Raw genomic sequence first — 17,962 nt, 5'->3', positions numbered from 1 at the left:
TGTCTACCTTTCCGGGGATTGAGGCGAAGTACGAAATGTCCTAATGGCTGGCCTTAAATTAGTTGCATAATAAAATATAGTATTAAGATAATCAGAATCTAAGTATAGTTGGCTAAGCGTGGGGTTGTACGAATTGTCCTTAATGTTCAACGAGCTTCATGTTATTTGAGTTGGTAGCTGAGATTCAATACAAGAAAACATTACAGAACACGTACACAGAGTCCGTTTTAGATCCGAATTTTAAGATTTCTATTAGTACTTACTTTGAACAGGAAAAAAGAAAAGAATTATTTTGAGAGTACTTGGACAGCCGGGATAATTTTTGACTCATCGATGCGTTATTTGTATATTTAGAGTTTTATGTCTTGTACACCGACTCTATAAATAATTTTTATATTGCTAAATTAAGTTGATTTATAATAACATGTGACTCTCAATGTCAAACCTGCTATAATAATATGAAGAAAAAAACATGTTATTACCCGTTAAATTGCACTAGTAGATCACAATTCTTTATGGTTTTGATGTGGAGTATAACTTATTTCTTCTTTTAATAGAAGAGTTACAAGTTGCAACAAATATATACAATATAATAAATATGTCTAGAAAAATAAATAGGGTAAAAATCATTTTAGTCCTCCAACTTTACTTTAAATATCAAAGAGCTCCCCCAACATTGAACAATCGACATTTTCATCCTCTTATCTCAACCTATTCGGCCATTGACCGGTAACTTTATATTATTTGACCGATCATCAAAGGGGTAAAAGGGAATTTCACTTATTTTTTTTTATTATTAGTGAGTACCCTAATTAATAATATAAAAAAAAATTCACAGTTTCCTCCGTTAATTAATTCTAACGCTTTCTACCGTCTTCAATTTTTCCCCATAGCCAGAGCAGTTCTTCATATTTCCGAAGAACCTTTCAAACCCTTGTAACCTTCATATTTCCGGAGAATAATTGTTTATCAGAGTTTGAAAGGTCCTCTGAAAATACGAAGAATGACATAGGTTATGGAGAAAAATTGAAGACCGCATAAAGTGTTAGAATTAATTAATTGAGGAAACTATGTGAAATTTATATATTATTAATTAGGGTACTAACTAATTAATTAAAAATATAAGCAAAATTCCCTTTTAACCCTTTGATGACAGTCAAATAATATAAAATTACCGATCAATGTACGGAAGTTTAGATAAGGGGATGAAAATGTCGATTGTTCAATGTTGGGGGAGGTCTTTGATTTTTAAAGTAAAATTGGAGGACTAAAATGATTTTTACCCAAAATAAATATGTCCATGAACATCCATCCCCCTCAATAAAAAGTGGAGATGGGACTACATGAATTTCGACTTGAACGGACAAAATTAATGAGACTATAAGTCTTGCGTTAAAGACATCGATAAGCTGATAACAGCAGCACAAGCGTCGCGTTCTTGCGCATAATTAAAGTAATAACACAATTAATATCAGTGTTTTGGTTTTTGAAGTCTTGAAGTTAGGGTTGACAAACTAATACTACATAATATGAGTGTGAGTTCGAGTCCGGAGCCAAAATGACTTATTTTTGCAACCATTAGCCCAAAATAGTATGTTTTTTTTTTATACCAAAATGGGTATTTCGTTGGATAACCAAATACCCACACAACACTGTTCCGGTGCCGAAGTAATTAGTTGTATTTTGCTACACATGAAGCGAAATGTAACAATTTTTTTATTTTTTTTTTGCATTTCGTGAATTAATGAAAGAAATAGTTTTTTTTTTTTTTTTTGTATTTCGTGAATAAAAAAACTAAATATGATTTTTTTTTATTTCGTTCATCTAAAAACGAAATTGGAATATATATATATATATATATATATATATATATATATATATATATATATATATTGTATTTCGTTGATGTACCAACGAAATAGGAAATTATAATTTTTTTTATTTTTTTTTGGCATTTCGTTTATTAAAAAACGAAATAGGATAATTTTTTTTTATTTCGTTCATATAAAAACGAAATTGGAAAAAATATATATATATATATATATATTTTTTTTTTGCATTTCGTGAAATTAATGAACGAAACTGTTTTTTTTTTTTTTTTGCATTTCGTGAATTAATGAACGAAATAGTTTTTTTTTTTTTTTGTATTTCGTGAATAAAAAAACGAAATATGATTTTTTTTTATTTCCTTCATCTAAAAAAGAAATTGGAATATATATATATATATATATATATTTTGCATTTCGTTGGTAGATCAACGAAATAGGATAAAATATATATTATTTTTTTTTTGTATTTCGTTGTTATACCAACGAAATAGGAAATTATATATTTATTTATTTTTGCATTTCGTGTATTAAAAAACGAAATAGGATAAAAAAAAAATTATTTCGTTCATATAAAAATGAAATTGGTTTTTTTTTTTTTTGTATTTCATTCATATACCAATGAAATAGGATATATATATATATATATATATATATATATATATATATATATATATATATATTATTTTTTTTTTTTTTTTGGTCAATTACTTTCATAATCATGGTCAATTTATTATTATACAGCATTTTTGCTAAATAACGAAAGAGATAAAGTATAAAAATTGAAGCACCTAGGTTAAGATTTTCATGGTAAATTTGCCTGAATACTGGCATTGGATGAGTGTAGTAGGTCAAATTCTTAGACTATTTTTCAAGATATATTAATTAGTAGTTTAGTACTACCAGTAATTTTGTTTCTACTCTAATGTTAGAAAACTATATAGTACATCATTAATTGTCTATTTAACTTAACATGCACCCAAAGTTACGTACCAGTGCTTCGTGCCTCCCTGCGAGGTGTTGGTATCCTCTATCCACGGTACGTTCTAGATTTCCTATCAAGGTGCGGGAGTACCTCCGGTATCATTTAAAATATTCAGAATCCGGTCTGGGAGTACCTCCGGTACCATTTAAAATATTCAGAATCTGATCCGGGAGCTACAGTAGTATATGGAGCTTCAACTATTAGTTCCCGACGGCGTTCCCACAAATATTCAGCTTCCTCAAATTTTCCCCCCATCTTCTGACTTATCTTAAATCGCCTGTCCAGTGAAAAATGAAATGGTCTATGTGGGGGGATTGGTCCCGGAACAGACTGCTCCTTACCAAATTGTCTGTTGACCCGACCCGCCATGTGCCACTCTCGGTAGATCCCACAAATTAGTGGCAACTGCACCATCCAAATGTCTTGACCACGTCGGCACCACTCCGGAAGTCCATCATTGATGGCCTCTGTATAAGGCTCCCACACAAACTATGATAGCAAAAATATTATACAGTCATTTATAATTTATAATACAAATTATAAATTTTCTCATTACAACAAACATCCATTATGCATTTTCAGTTAAGTAAAGATTAGAACATTCAAGCAATTTCCTTCCATCTAAACACACAAAATTTCATCATTTCCAAACCGTGCAAATGAAGAATAAAAAATACTCAATAGTAGAAAGCGTATCATGAAGAAATCCTTGCTAGGAGCACTTTCTTTTTTATTCAGTTCCAAAGCATAACAAGAACAGGCTAACTTGAAAATTCCATAATGAATTTTGATGGAAATAAAAACAAAATGAAATAGTTTAGTAACCTTCTAGCCATTAAAACAAACCTAGACAAAATACTAATTATGCTAAAAAAGGAATGGGATCTAAAAAATATCACAACCAGTAGCAAGTTGTAGCAAATTAGCTATAACAAATTAAAACAAAATCAACCCATTATCATAGTACGAGTTAGCAAAAAATGAACAAATCTATAAAAACTCTATTGTTGTTATATTTTTCACATTTCTTATCAAAAAAAATTAAAAGGAAAAATACCTGATCATCAGTTAGGTTGTCTAAAACATCCCTACAAATTACTAGCACAGCTCGTGTCTCGCTTTCATGAACTCCACGACAAGTACACTTCTGTGCAAATACAATATCTCGTTCGTTTACTCTTGGGGGACGAACTAATGGCTGCATCGGGATTATTCGCTCCCAAGTCCAAACCTGTATAAGTAAATTTAAATATATAAATATTTTTTGAATAATATAAAATAACCCGAAAATACACATGAAAATTGTGTTGTTATGGTTGGGTTCCGATAATGCGCCAATATTGTCGTGCAAGCTATTCGACAATATTATAATTTTTAATGATTTATTATACAAATTATAACACTAGGAAATCGAAAATATTATTTAAAAGATAGCAGAGAAGTTGACTATTTAAATGTGTATCAAGCAATACTTTTAAATTGTTAGCGTGACAACTCAAGGAAATATGGTTAGCTGACATTTAGAATTATACACAAATATTAATAATCCAGATTGCATTATATATAGTGGTACATTTCGTGTTTATAATAAAGCTCAACTTTCGATTCCTAATTTCATTTTTCAAAATTTGGGTAATGGTGGTTATAAGAATGCTGCTTGATCTCTTAGTTCTACTGAAGTAGAGCAATATATTATTGAAATTCACGTACCTGTAACAAAGCAATAAATCCACAAACATAACGGCTATTAGCCATCGAAGCACGGCATAAACAATTGTACAAGTATGATAATGCTGCTGCTCCCCAAGCTTTCCCGCCTATTGCATCAAGGTCTATTTTGTCAAGCAAAAAGTGTAAACTAAGGTTTGAACCAGTATTATCAGGGAATATAGTGCCACCAATCAACCAAAGCAGGTACAACCTGACCCTCTTTTGTACCTCAGCCTCATCAGTGTGTTTATCAATAATATCATTCCTGGCAATCAAGGTTTCCAAATGATTAGATAATTGTGTTATTACCAACAAGCTATTACCTATAATTGCTTCTTCTCTGGGCAACCAACCAGTAAGGTCGTACATCAATTCCTACCACATTGATTTAGTTATATTTTTAACATTTCTCTGCACCAATGGGTGGCCATCCACGAGAATGCCATATAACACCTCGACATCCTGCAGTGTGATGGTACATTCGCCAGTTCGCATATGAAATGTATGCGTCTCTGGACGCCATCTCTCAATAAGTGCAGTGATGATTCCTTCATCATACTGCACATTACCTACTGCTAAAACTCCCCCAAATCCACACCTCTCAAAGTAATTAAGGATGAGATTATGTAAAGGGTATTGCCTCACGTGATTCCAGAATTCATGATCCGCACGACGTATATTTAAACACGCGTTCTTTCCAATCAATTTTCCATCCCACACAGCCTGGGATCAATGCTCATGCTGGAGTATTAATAAATCATAGTTTTCTGGACCTGGATGTACAGTGACTTTGGGGCGATCCATATCTATTACATTGCAACACCAAGCCACTGTTGATAGAATAATGGATAACACATTACACAATTGCTTACTATATATTCAATAGGAAAGTCAACAAAGGTCAAACTATAAGATATATTATCACGTGAGAAAAGAAAAAATAAATAATAAGAGTACAACTGTCAAAAAATAATTGCAGTTCCCTATGTGGTCAATGAAATGTAATTAAACTTTTAGTTAAGCTCATAATTAATTGCCATAGTAGTATTCATCTTACATATAACTACTTCTTTTCTATTTAAAACAAAGCATATGACTGGAGAGGGGATGCAAGGACAGTTATTATTTTTTTTAATGGATCGGAATAGTATTTCGTCAGTTATCCAACGAAATACCATTTTGGTATTAAAAAAAAAAAGGACATGCTATTTTTGTCTATTAGCTTAAAAAACAACTCCAACTTCCTCACAGTTTCTTGATCTTATACTTTTAATTTGAAAATTAAAAATTCTTCATTCTTATCAACAGAAAATAATCTCCAACGACTAGTCACAATTTGAACATAGAAAATGACCCAACAAATGATACAAATATCTTTTTGTTATATTTAACAATCTTACTTTCCTCACAATTTCTTCGTCTTTTTTTTAACTTTTGTTCTATGAAAATGACTAACTAAAAGAACATTTTATAATATAAATTTATACCTTTTTAATCAGTAGCTTCAACGTTTTTTTTTAGTATTTTAATTGTAGTTCGTCGACCAATAAACTCTACTAACATTTTTTAAAAGCTTTTTTTAATTGAAGCAACGACTGAAATTACCAACTATTGATTAATTAAACTTGTAACTTTTGTTTTCTTTATTATAGTCTACTACACTAAGTATAAGATATAAATAAATCAAAAAAATAAATGTGAACTAATTTATAATGACTAAATCAAAAAATATATGTAAAAACTTATAAAATTAATAAATTACCTCAATTTGAATAAGATTATGGAGCAAGAGGAATCCTTGTGATAGGATTAGTAGAAAAAGAAGAAAAGAATGAAGAACGGAAGAAGAGAAAGAATGGAGGTAGAGGAAGAACGGAAAATGGAGATGGAAGAATGGAGAATGGAGAATGGAGAAGGAAAAATGGAGAATAGAGAATGGAGAGGATAAGGTAAAATAATATAGGGTAAAAGTGGGAAGCAGAAAAAAGGGTATATGAACGAAATAAAAAAAAATCCTATTTCGTTGGAATATAAACGAAATGCAAAAAAAAAAAAAAAAAAAAATTCCTATTTCGTTTTTATATAAACGAAATACAAAAAAAATATATATATATATATTTTCCTATTTCGTTTTTATATAAAAGAAATACAAAAAAAAAAATTATCCTATTTCGTTCATGTATCAACGAAATATATATATATATATATATATATATATATATATATATATATATATATATATATATATATATTTTCCAATTTCGTTTTTATATGAACGAAATAAAAAAAAAATTCATATTTCGTTTTTTAATAAACGAAATACAAAAAAAAAATTACTATTTCGTTGATATACCAACGAAATGCAAAAAAACAATAATATATATATATATATATATATTTTCCAATTTCGTTTTAATATGAACGAAATATTTTTTTTTTATCCTATTTCGTTTTTTAATACACGAAATGCAAAAAAAAATAAAAAATTATAATTTCCTATTTCGTTGGTATATCAACGAAATACAAAAAAAAAAAATTATCCTATTTCGTTGATCTACCAACGAAATGCAAAATATATATATATATATATATATATATATATATATATATATATTTTTTTTTTTTTTTCCAATTTCGTTTTTAGATGAACGAAATAAAAAAAGAAGAAGAAATATTTCGTCATTAATTCACGAAATGCAAAAAAAAAGCCTATTTCGTTGACTAATTCATGAAATGCAAAAATAATAATAATAAAAAAAATTGTTACATTTCGCTACATGTGTAGCGAAATGCAACTAATTACTTCGGCACCGGAACAGTGTTGTGTGGGTATTTCGTTGGTTATCCAACGAAATACCCATTTTGATATAAAAAAAAAAAAGCATACTATTTTGAGCATACTAGTTCTATGAACTATAAAAAAAGTGTTCTAGAACTGATCATGCAAAAAATATTTATGTAGTCATTATGATATAATAACATGTATATATCTATCATAATTAATTAGTAATTTGAATATTTGTAATAATAAATAAGTTACTTACTACAAAGTGGTACATAATGCTGTGAAAGTCACCGTAACAGACAGGCCGTCAATGAAAAAAAAAAGGTGTCGAAGGAAAAACTAAGCCAATGACTCTTCTAATGATACCAAAAGCCTACTCTCGCAAAACTTGGTGCTGAACTTAGATTCTTAGCTATTCTTAAATGAGATCTGAACCTATTAGGAAAAAGACATCCAGTGTATTTTCTCTTATTTAAGACGACGGCGTATAAATTAAATTTATATATAATATAAAACTAGGCATAAATAAAGTGATGTGACACCTTTATATTGACTCCCTTTCTATTTATCTTTTTCTCCTTTTTAAAAAAAAAAAATATTTTTTCCTCACTTTAAAATCTTTTTTGGCCTTTCTTATTATTTAAATATGAACATTCCTTTACAATCATTGAATGCACATTATAATGGCCCGAGAATAAAACATTCGGTTACAGTCTTTGAATTCGCCCAATAATGGCCTGTGGTTAAATTCAGTTTTCCTATTTAACATCTTTACATAAATTTTCAGTTTTAAAGTACTTTAAAGTCTCTGTAAATTCTGATTATACTCCCCCTTCCCTCTAATTAATCATATTATAAATTGGTCCATTGATTTAAATTCATGCCAAATAATCACCTAGACTTTGAAGGTAGCACTATTGCAACTGAGTCTTTATTCGCTCAACAAATTGTGGAGAAAAAGAATGTTGGGTGATGAAGAAGGAAATGGCAGTGTTAGAGAAGAGGGTGCCGGTGATGGGAGAAAACCACAGAACATTTGAGGCTATAAGAATATGTTTGTGTCGTTCCTTTTGGAGTAGGACAGGTTTGGCAGTGAATGATTTATTAGGCCATAGCTATCCGTAACGACTTAGGCGTGCTAGTTTATTTTTGTATATCCTTTAATGGTGTATCATTGTTATTATATTGTTGGTTGTCGATCTGCTAATTGCAACGATGCTTGATTGATTGTAGCTTCATTATACTATTTACACTGTCTCCAACCAATCAAGATCCAGCAACCTCATTATATGCAATCAAAAAATATTTAACTTCCCGGATAGTAAACTCAAAAGAGTTTAGAGTTTAGGTGACCTCCCTCGTGTCTCTCTCTCTCTAAATAACTGATATTTATAGGTTTTGGTTTTTTAATTTGTGATTTTAGGGACAAAATTAGGGCAATTGTGTTGCTGGAATTGAACTAGAAGCAAAAAATGATAGAAATATAATAAAGGAGGAAATAAATAAAAGGAAGAGAATATATAAGCAAAAGAAAAGCACTAGGAACTAGAGTGTTTGGTCCTATCACTGATGGGATACGTTTAATTGTTGTTGTTTTCATTTGTTTTAAATTTATTATTATTTTTTGTATTTTTCCTTAATTTTTAAAATTTTATTTGAAAGACATAAAAAATGTTAACTTTATTAACCATAAGAGTCAACAAGTCTTACGTAGAAACAAAAGTAAGAAAACTAAGAGCATGAGGAAACAAGTTGCATCACCTAAATTTTTACATTATCATCATTTTGCTCTTGTATTATTCCGCTCATATTTAATTTGAGTTTGTTGTCAATATTATATATAGGATGTTAAATGAATCAACAAAAAATAATAGAATCATGAAAATATTTTCGTTTAAGAAAGATTAATTTTCTCTTATAAAAATAATTTGAGATTACATACTATTTGCGAAAGAATACTTTAAAGCCAGAAATTTGTTCTAATAACACATTAACTTAAGAGGATAAGGCAGAATATATTCTTTCTCTTTTTGCAATGTATGTTTTTAATTTCTTCAGAATTCATAAGCACCATATTCATTGTATCTAAAAGACAAGTTTCAAGCTCAAGTCAAAAATGTACTATTATCCCTCTATATATCCTAAACAATAGTAGTATATATTGTATTTCTTGTCGGAGTATCATTTGATATGATATACTAGTATAAAGTATTTCTTATAGGAGTATCATTTTTTGACAAAATAAAGATGAGGCTCCTCTCCATTTCCACTCTCTCCATTTTTCCGAAGTTCCTACTTAGATGAGAGACACATGTCATAGTTAAGAATTAAAGGTTAGAATTTAATTGTCTAAAAGCAAAATCTTAATCATGGTTAAGATGATAACTATTTCCTTTATTTACTCTAAATTTTTTGACAATTCCACAATTCTAGCTAAAACATTATCTCATTCAAAAATATATTTAATTTCCCACCTTTCCTATTCTATTGCGTGTTCCTTTTTTTTTTAGTTACACATATCATAAATATCTATATTTTGTCAAATTGTGTTATTACTCTTTTATAATTACATTTGTTCCATTGGACATTTAAAACATGACAACACTTACGATCGTCTAATTCGACGAACAATCTTATTCTATTCATTTTTATAGCTATTTTGTTGCTAAAAGATTTCCATAACTATCAGTTATAGCAAAAATAAAGAAAATTAACATCTTACAAATTCTTTTTAATTGAAAATTTACAAATATTATTTTTTATTTTAAAAAACTTGTTGATTCAATTTGGTCTTACTGTTCCCCCTGAGTTAATGATGTCTATTTCTCTCATGTTTGATAGGAATGTAAAGAGGAATTAATGGGAAAATATAAAACTGGTAGTTTAGTACATGTATAAAAATAAAAACAAAACCAGTTAAAAAAAATCGTAATAAAGTAGGAAAAGTGAGAAAACCTTAAATATATTTATGGATGAGATGATGTTTTAGCTAGAATTGTGTTGTGAAATTGCCAAACAAAGGAAATATTTGTTATTCTAACCATGATTAAGATTTTACTTTGGGTAATTAAATTCTAATCTTTAATTCTTAACTATGACATGCATCTCTCGTCTAACTAGAAACTTGAAGAAAATAAAAAGAGTGAAAATGGAAAGGAGCGCAATCCCATTTTCAACAAAAAAAGAAAACGATTTTCTGAACCATCCGTTTCTGTCATTATTGATCTTATCTCAAGATGACAAAACACAAATTCAAAACAACTCATCAGCCCCACAAAGCCAAAAAGAGGACTGGAAAAGTGAACCATCTTTAAAATGAGGTTGACAGTTACTATTCTCTAACCTTATTATAATTATTAATTAGTTGAATTCGACCAAAGCTTTTAATAATTATGAATAGCTTAGAGTTAGTGCATTAAAACGCCATCAGAATAAAACGCCATCAGAATTTAATATAAGCTCCACTCTGCTACCTCAACAGTAGTTTTAATCATTAGTTTAATTAAAATGAAAATAAATGTAACTGTGCAATCGCCGCCTGAATGTTCCTAGGAGCTTCTTTTTTGATCTTGCAACAATATAATCCTGAGATTCCACCAAAGAAAGCTCAACATAAGTTCCAGGAACTGCGAACGAAATTACCAAACCCACGTGATTCTTCCATTATATTATTTACTACTAATACTACTCCTCCACCACTTTGCTTGGATCTATAGCTAGCTCACACTCCACAGTCCAAATCCACAATTAATAGTTCTACAAAAGGATATATATATATATATATATATATATATATAATAAAGTGTGACTATAACTTGTTAATTAAGCTCATTAATAATGCCGGATTAGCAACCCACAACATAAAGTAACCATATAAATTATGAGTTTAATTTTGTATATACATGCACTAACAACGTGCAACAAATAATTCAAGAAAATTGTCCATATTTAGAGCGAGATTAGTAATTTGAAAAATAAGGCAGGCAGTACATACATGCTACAATAAGTTAAAATACATAAAAATTATTTACAATGCTTAAATCCATAATTATAAGAGTATATACTCTTCATTTATGTAATTAATTTAAATATTAATATGTAAGTGCATCTAATAACACTTACGAAGGAATTAGAGTAATTCATGGCACTAGTTATGGTTCTTGCTAGAACTTAAGTACTAGTGATGGCACTATCCTTTGTACAAATGTTTGATAAATAATATTAGTTACTTAATGACCAAAAAAGTATTAGTAATATCACTACAACAAAATATGCTTTTAGCGACACTTAATTTGTGGCAATAACTTAATTACCGCTAATTATATTCTAAAATCAATTATTAACGGCAATACCAAACTTTGGCCCTAACAATAAATGTCACTAAAGGCTTTAGCGACCTTGGATCTAATGACATTAACCAATTGTTGATAAATCTTTTTGTGGCAATAACTATTGCCGCTAAAAGAAAAATATATTGCCACTAAAAGCCTCTTTTGGTATAGTGTATGTACTATCATTTATATTTATACTGTATGCAGTTTGATACTTAGCTTAATTATCCTCTTCTCAGCTAACAGTGTTAATATTAGCTTAATTATCCTCTTCTCAGCTAACAGTGTTAATATTCTTTTGCTCTATTTTTTTAATGACTTTTTTCTAGAGAAACTTAAAATACTATTATCGATGCATCATTTTGTTTCTGGGATGCATGCCATGTATTAAGAAAGAGCAACACCTTTTGTTTCTCCTGCGTGTGATACTTGCATAATACACGCAGAAAAACACAGCATTTAAATGGCTGTTTTCCTGTATAGGATATTAATTTCATAATCTATCTAAATACTAGTACTACTATAAATTATAAGTAATACTCTTAGTGGTCGTTTGGTTTGAGGTCAAAATAGTCCCGGGATTACAATCCCGGGACTAATTTATACCATCTGTTGGTATTATTTTATACCATCTGAAAGATGGTATAAAATAATACCAGTATAAGTGGGTTAAGAAGGTATAAGTTGAGTTATTCTAGCACTAATTTTTATACCACGTTTGGTACAAGATATAAAATAATTCCGGGATAAATCTATACCTTATACCAAACGTGGTATAAAAATTAATACCGACATAACCCATTTTATACCTTAAACCAAACGACCACTTAAGAGGTCATGTAGCATGCTTGTAGCAACGGAAATTAAGTGGGCTATCACAATCAGGGTCCAACAATTTTACCAGAAACTAGCTTCGTGGTTGGGTGATGCACCACCCAAGTCCAAAACCATGCCCCCAGCTGAGGTGGCTAATGTTAGGCCCACACGCACCCCAAAATTAGGGCTATGTAGACGTGCTGGGTCCCACCATGTCCCCTTTTGACCATACACCTAGATATTACGAAATTGTCCATGGCCCCAAGTCGACTTCCTTCCAACCTTCTTTTTGTCTTGCCGCCCTTAATGGGTCCCACTATGACATGGCACCTGACGTGTCACCCCCACTCTTCCTATTTAAGCACCCTCTTACTCCATCATTCGCACACCTTACAACTCTTTTAAGTAATTTTCACAATCTTCCTCTTTTCTCTCAACAGTCAATTTTCACAATCTTCCTCTTTTCAAAATCTCAAATATGGCTGTTGATTCGGTGTTGTCATCTCCTTTGGGTCCTCCTACATGTGAGAAAGATGCAAAAGCACTTCAATTCATCGAAGAGATGACTAGAAATGCTGATGCCGTCCAAGAAAGAGTCTTGGATGAAATATTGACACGAAACTCTCAAACTGAGTACCTCAAGCGCTTTAAACTTGACGGCGCTAGTGACCGTGAAGCGTTAAAATCCAAAATTCCGGTCGTAACTTATGAAGATCTTCAACCGGAAATCCAACGGATCGCTAATGGCGACCGTTCTCCTATCTTATCCGCTCATCCCATCTCTGAATTCCTCACAAGGTAAGCAGTTAGTAGAATATATTATTCTATCTGTTACGATTTTACGTGACAACATTATTAAATACTTTACGTCATAAATTATTTCTTACTACTTTAAGTATATTTTTAGTGTTACCAGAATTATATGTACTTTCTAAATTTTGTATATTAATTCAAGAAAACTAAAGATTTTAAAATAATTTAACTTTCTTTTACCACGAATTCGGGCACGTAAAATGGAACGAAGTAGAACCTAGCTGACCAGCTCTTTTTATAAGCAAGCTTTTACTTTATGAACTAAAGTTATTGATATTTCTTCTTATCTCTGTTAACAGCTCTGGAACGTCAGCTGGTGAAAGGAAATTGATGCCTACAATTAAGGAAGAGTTGGATCGTCGCCAGCTGCTTTACAGTCTTCTTATGCCTGTTATGAACCTGTAAGTATTACGAAATAATAAATGCAAAATTAAATAGAGTTTCGTTACCTCTTCTGGTATCCGTATTATTGGGGAAACATAAAGCCTATTTCTTACGAAACTTCATTTATGTGACAGATACGTGCCTGGATTAGACAAAGGCAAAGGACTATACTTCTTATTTATCAAGTCCGAGACGAAAACTCCAGGTGGACTATTGGCTAGACCCGTTCTCACAAGTTATTACAAAAGTGAACATTTCAAAAGCAGACCACATGACCCTTACAATGTTTACACAAGCCCAAATGAAGCCATTCTTTGTGCTGACTCTTTTCAAAGCATGTACACTCAAATGCTTTGCGGTCTTTACGAGCGTGAGCAAGTCCTTCGTCTTGGAGCTGTATTTGCCTCGGGCCTAGTCCGAGCCATTCGGTTCTTACAGCTCCACTGGTCACAACTGGCTCATGATATTCGAACCGGAACTCTGAACCCACAAATTACAGACCCGTCCGTTTGCGAACGCATGGGTAAAATTATGAGACCAAACCCAGACCTAGCCGATTTTATTGCTGATGAATGTTGTAAGGAAAATTGGGAAGGAATTATCACGAGGATTTGGCCTAAGACTAAGTACCTTGACGTAATTGTCACGGGTGCTATGGCTCAGTATATTCCTACTTTGGATTATTACAGTGGTGGATTACCAAAAGCCTGTACTATGTACGCAGCTTCCGAGTGTTACTTTGGACTCAATTTAAATCCCATGTGTAAGCCCTCGGAAGTTTCGTACACCATCATGCCAAACATGGGTTATTTCGAATTTCTACCCCATGATCCTACCAAAAATTCTTCACCTACCAATCTCGTTGACCTGGTGGACGTTGAAGTTGGAAAAGAGTATGAACTTGTTATCACGACTTATGCAGGGTTGTACCGCTACAGAGTTGGTGACATTCTCCGAGTCACCGGGTTCCATAACTCTGCCCCGCAGTTCCATTTTGTGAGGCGAAAAAACGTCCTGTTGAGCATTGACTCGGATAAAACCGACGAGGCTGAGTTACAGAGAGCCGTAGAGAATGCTTCGAAACTACTAAGGGAATTCAACACTAGCGTGGTGGAGTACACTAGTTATGCAGACACAAAGACGATTCCAGGTCATTACGTGATTTATTGGGAGTTATTAATGAAGGATTTAAACAATTCTCCTAGTGATGAAGTGTTGGACAAATGTTGTTTGGCCATGGAAGAGTCGTTAAACACAGTGTATCGACAAGGCCGAGTTGCTTGTAACTCAATTGGTCCATTGGAGATTAGGGTGGTAAAAAATGGGACATTTGAAGAACTCATGGATTATGCAATTTCAAGGGGTGCTTCTATTAATCAATATAAGGTGCCAAGATGTGTGAATTTTGCACCTATTTTGGAACTTCTTGACTCGAGAGTAATGTCAAGACACTTTAGCCCATCGCTGCCTCAATGGACACCTGAACGACGTCGTTGAGGAGTACTGTTTATTAATTACACATGCATGAGTACTGACTGGGAGGAGAGTCAATGAAGATTCCCTAAACTTTTTTTTTTTGTTTTTTGTTTTTGTGTCTTTTGTTTTTTCATTTTTTCTTGTCTTTACTTTTGTGGCTAGATGGGTCCTGATTGTAACTAGACTAAGGACGTTCGGCCGAATTAGCTAGGTTTGTACGTTATGGCTCAAATTAACCCTTGAAATGTAATATCCCAAGCTTGTTAAATGAACTGTTCCTTTCTTCAAGTTTAACTCATCTATGACGTAACTCACTCTCTTTCCCTAACTTTTCTTCTAACCGTAAAAGAAATACATGATTCCGAAGTAAGAGGTTCTATTCATCTTTATTAAATGTATAAGCTTAAAGATTATTGAAAATCATAAATCACAACATTTTTAGTATTGAACACTTGATGTATATATATATTACAAGTAATGTTTTAGGTATACATAGTATATACAATAACAATATTGTAAAGATTTTTACAATACTATGTAATTTAACCCGTTATAAAATTATTTACATTATTTTTCAGGTTACCAGATTGTGTTTTTTAATAAATTGTTACACATGTTATTGCACGTAACATTAACATGATGATCAAAAGGAATTTTACATTGTAAATGCAGAGCAGTTAAACTCTATTGATGTATAATAATGCCATACAAAGAAAATGGGAGAGATTATTTTGCTCCATATTTTAAAATATTATCTGTTCACGATGAACATGACCCGTCCACGGAAAGTGGAAGGTCTCCATCACTATTAACCAAGTCACTGCATAACTTCGTCTTTCGTTTTAGTTGCATTATTGAGCACTATTCATATTTGTGATATATAATTCAAGTCTGTCTAGCCTTAGATACTCTTGCCAGGCTTTTAGGAATCTAAGGCTTTAATAAATTTCAGTTTTGGCTTTTCATTATGGATAAAAATTAGTTAGTTTAGTCCGCTATATAATATGGTTTGCCAACTCGGAGCAATAAATGATGAAACATAAAGAAAATGAATGGACGGTTAAATAAGAATTTAGAAAATTTTGGAGCTTGTTTTGTGGCTGGTTGAGTTAGATCAAAGATTCATTTTCTTAACAAATAGAAGAGATTAGAACTTAGAAGAGTTAGACTTAAAGAAAATGAGTTCTGTAAAACGAAGAATATCATAAATAAGATTACTTGATAAAGAATATTAAACAGAAGTATACAAGAAGAACTGTGTCAAAATATTGATAAGAGTATATTTCAATTTCAGACAGAAATAAAATAAATTGAAGAACTTGTGAAACAAGGAAATAAATATAATTTAAGACGAGCATTATATATTCTACTTTATTTCAGACTATTATATATATATGTATCGGCGTGATGAACATGGCCCCATCCATGGAATGTGAAGGCCTCCATCTCTAGCTATGAAGAAGTGACACGATAACTTCAAGTATATTTTTCGGTTGCATTATTGAGCGCTTTTTTTATACCAGTAACATGCTTTAATTTAATTACGCTTATATTATCCTTAGATACTCTTTCCATGCTTTTAGGACTCTAATTAGTTTTTATTATCAGTTTTGCTTTTCATATTAGAAAGTTCATCAATCTTTTTCTCAGATACGATTTTTTTAGTGGTTTTCTTTTTCGGTCTTAATTGCCTATAATGATTGAGTTTTAATGGACTCGAGAAAACAAAAAGAGTTCCAAATTAAATCATCTGTCTGCAGCCTGCTTATTGACTTGAGACCGGAATTCAATGGGAATTTACATTATGGAATAATAAAAGAAATCGTTTAGTCTGGTCCAGTGTCTAAAATGGTTCGCCAACTCACGGCAATTAATGTTGAAACATAAAATAAGGTGCGGGCCTTGCTGATAAGGTGGCTATGCTATAAGAAACTCATTAATTTTCAGAAATCTTAAATTTTGTTTAACCATTCAGTAAGCCAATCAAACATAGACAAGTATGACCTTTCTTGTAGTGTAATTACGTTCGAGTCCTTAACGTGAGCATAGTTACACTTGGGTCCAAAAGAACTTGGGCTGTAAGGTTTCATAGATCTAACATACTAATAATCCTTTATGCTTAGAGTAATGTGAAATTGTGAACTAGAAATTTAGATTTTGAGCCATACAACTTTGAATAACCCTACCCTGTCATTTTATTACATTAATGTAGATCATCTAACCTTCGGGTGTGGCTGAGTTGGTTTGAGGGGCGGCCTTCCTAAGGGAGGTTATGGGTTCGATCCCCCCCTAATGCCTTCTCAGTCCAGCCTGTCGCACAGGGCTTGCCCAGTGTGGTTTATTCCTCCAGGGCTTGCAGGCTGCTCTGCGGAGGGGAGGTTGTTACCCAGTGCGCACCCGAAGGGTAGTGGCTGCGGGTTTTCCTCTATACAAAAAAAAAAATGTAGATCATCTAATATGAGATAAAACGTACCGGAAAAGAATACCTAATCTAGCTATCAAGTAAGATTCTTGTCAATTTGTATATAGCTTGGATACAGATAAAATGTATATGTTAGGGGTCGTTTGGTACACGGTATTAGTTGGGATATCCAACACTAACTGTGAGATTTTGTATCATGTTTGGTAGAAGGTATAAATTTATTCTGAAATAAATTTATACCTTGTACCAACAAAGTATAAAGTGCATCCCAAATTTAAAGATGAGATATCCCATCTTATTTCTATAATCCTGAGATTATTTTATTTCATCTCCTAGATGAGATAAATTAGTCTAAAAAAATAAGATAAATTAATCCCAAAATTATAATCCTAAGATAATTTTATCTAACGTACC

The 17,962-nt window shown here is 31.6% G+C and overlaps 1 protein-coding gene across 1 annotated transcript; it reads left to right on the top strand.

Moving 5' to 3' along the window:
- Positions 1 to 12,831: 12,831 nt before the first annotated feature.
- On the top strand, positions 12,832 to 15,420 carry LOC132598970 (probable indole-3-acetic acid-amido synthetase GH3.1). The gene is made up of 3 exons (XM_060312144.1): positions 12,832 to 13,251; positions 13,566 to 13,667; positions 13,785 to 15,420. The coding sequence occupies exons 1-3, from the start codon at positions 12,932 to 12,934 to the stop codon at positions 15,145 to 15,147; spliced, it is 1,785 nt and encodes a 594-aa protein (XP_060168127.1). The 5' UTR covers positions 12,832 to 12,931; the 3' UTR covers positions 15,148 to 15,420.
- The last annotated feature ends 2,542 nt before the right edge of the window (positions 15,421 to 17,962 follow it).

This window comes from Lycium barbarum, chromosome 6, assembly GCF_019175385.1.
Source record: "Lycium barbarum isolate Lr01 chromosome 6, ASM1917538v2, whole genome shotgun sequence".
Lineage (NCBI taxonomy): Eukaryota > Viridiplantae > Streptophyta > Magnoliopsida > Solanales > Solanaceae > Lycium > Lycium barbarum.
This window is presented reverse-complemented; position numbering and strand designations above follow the sequence as displayed.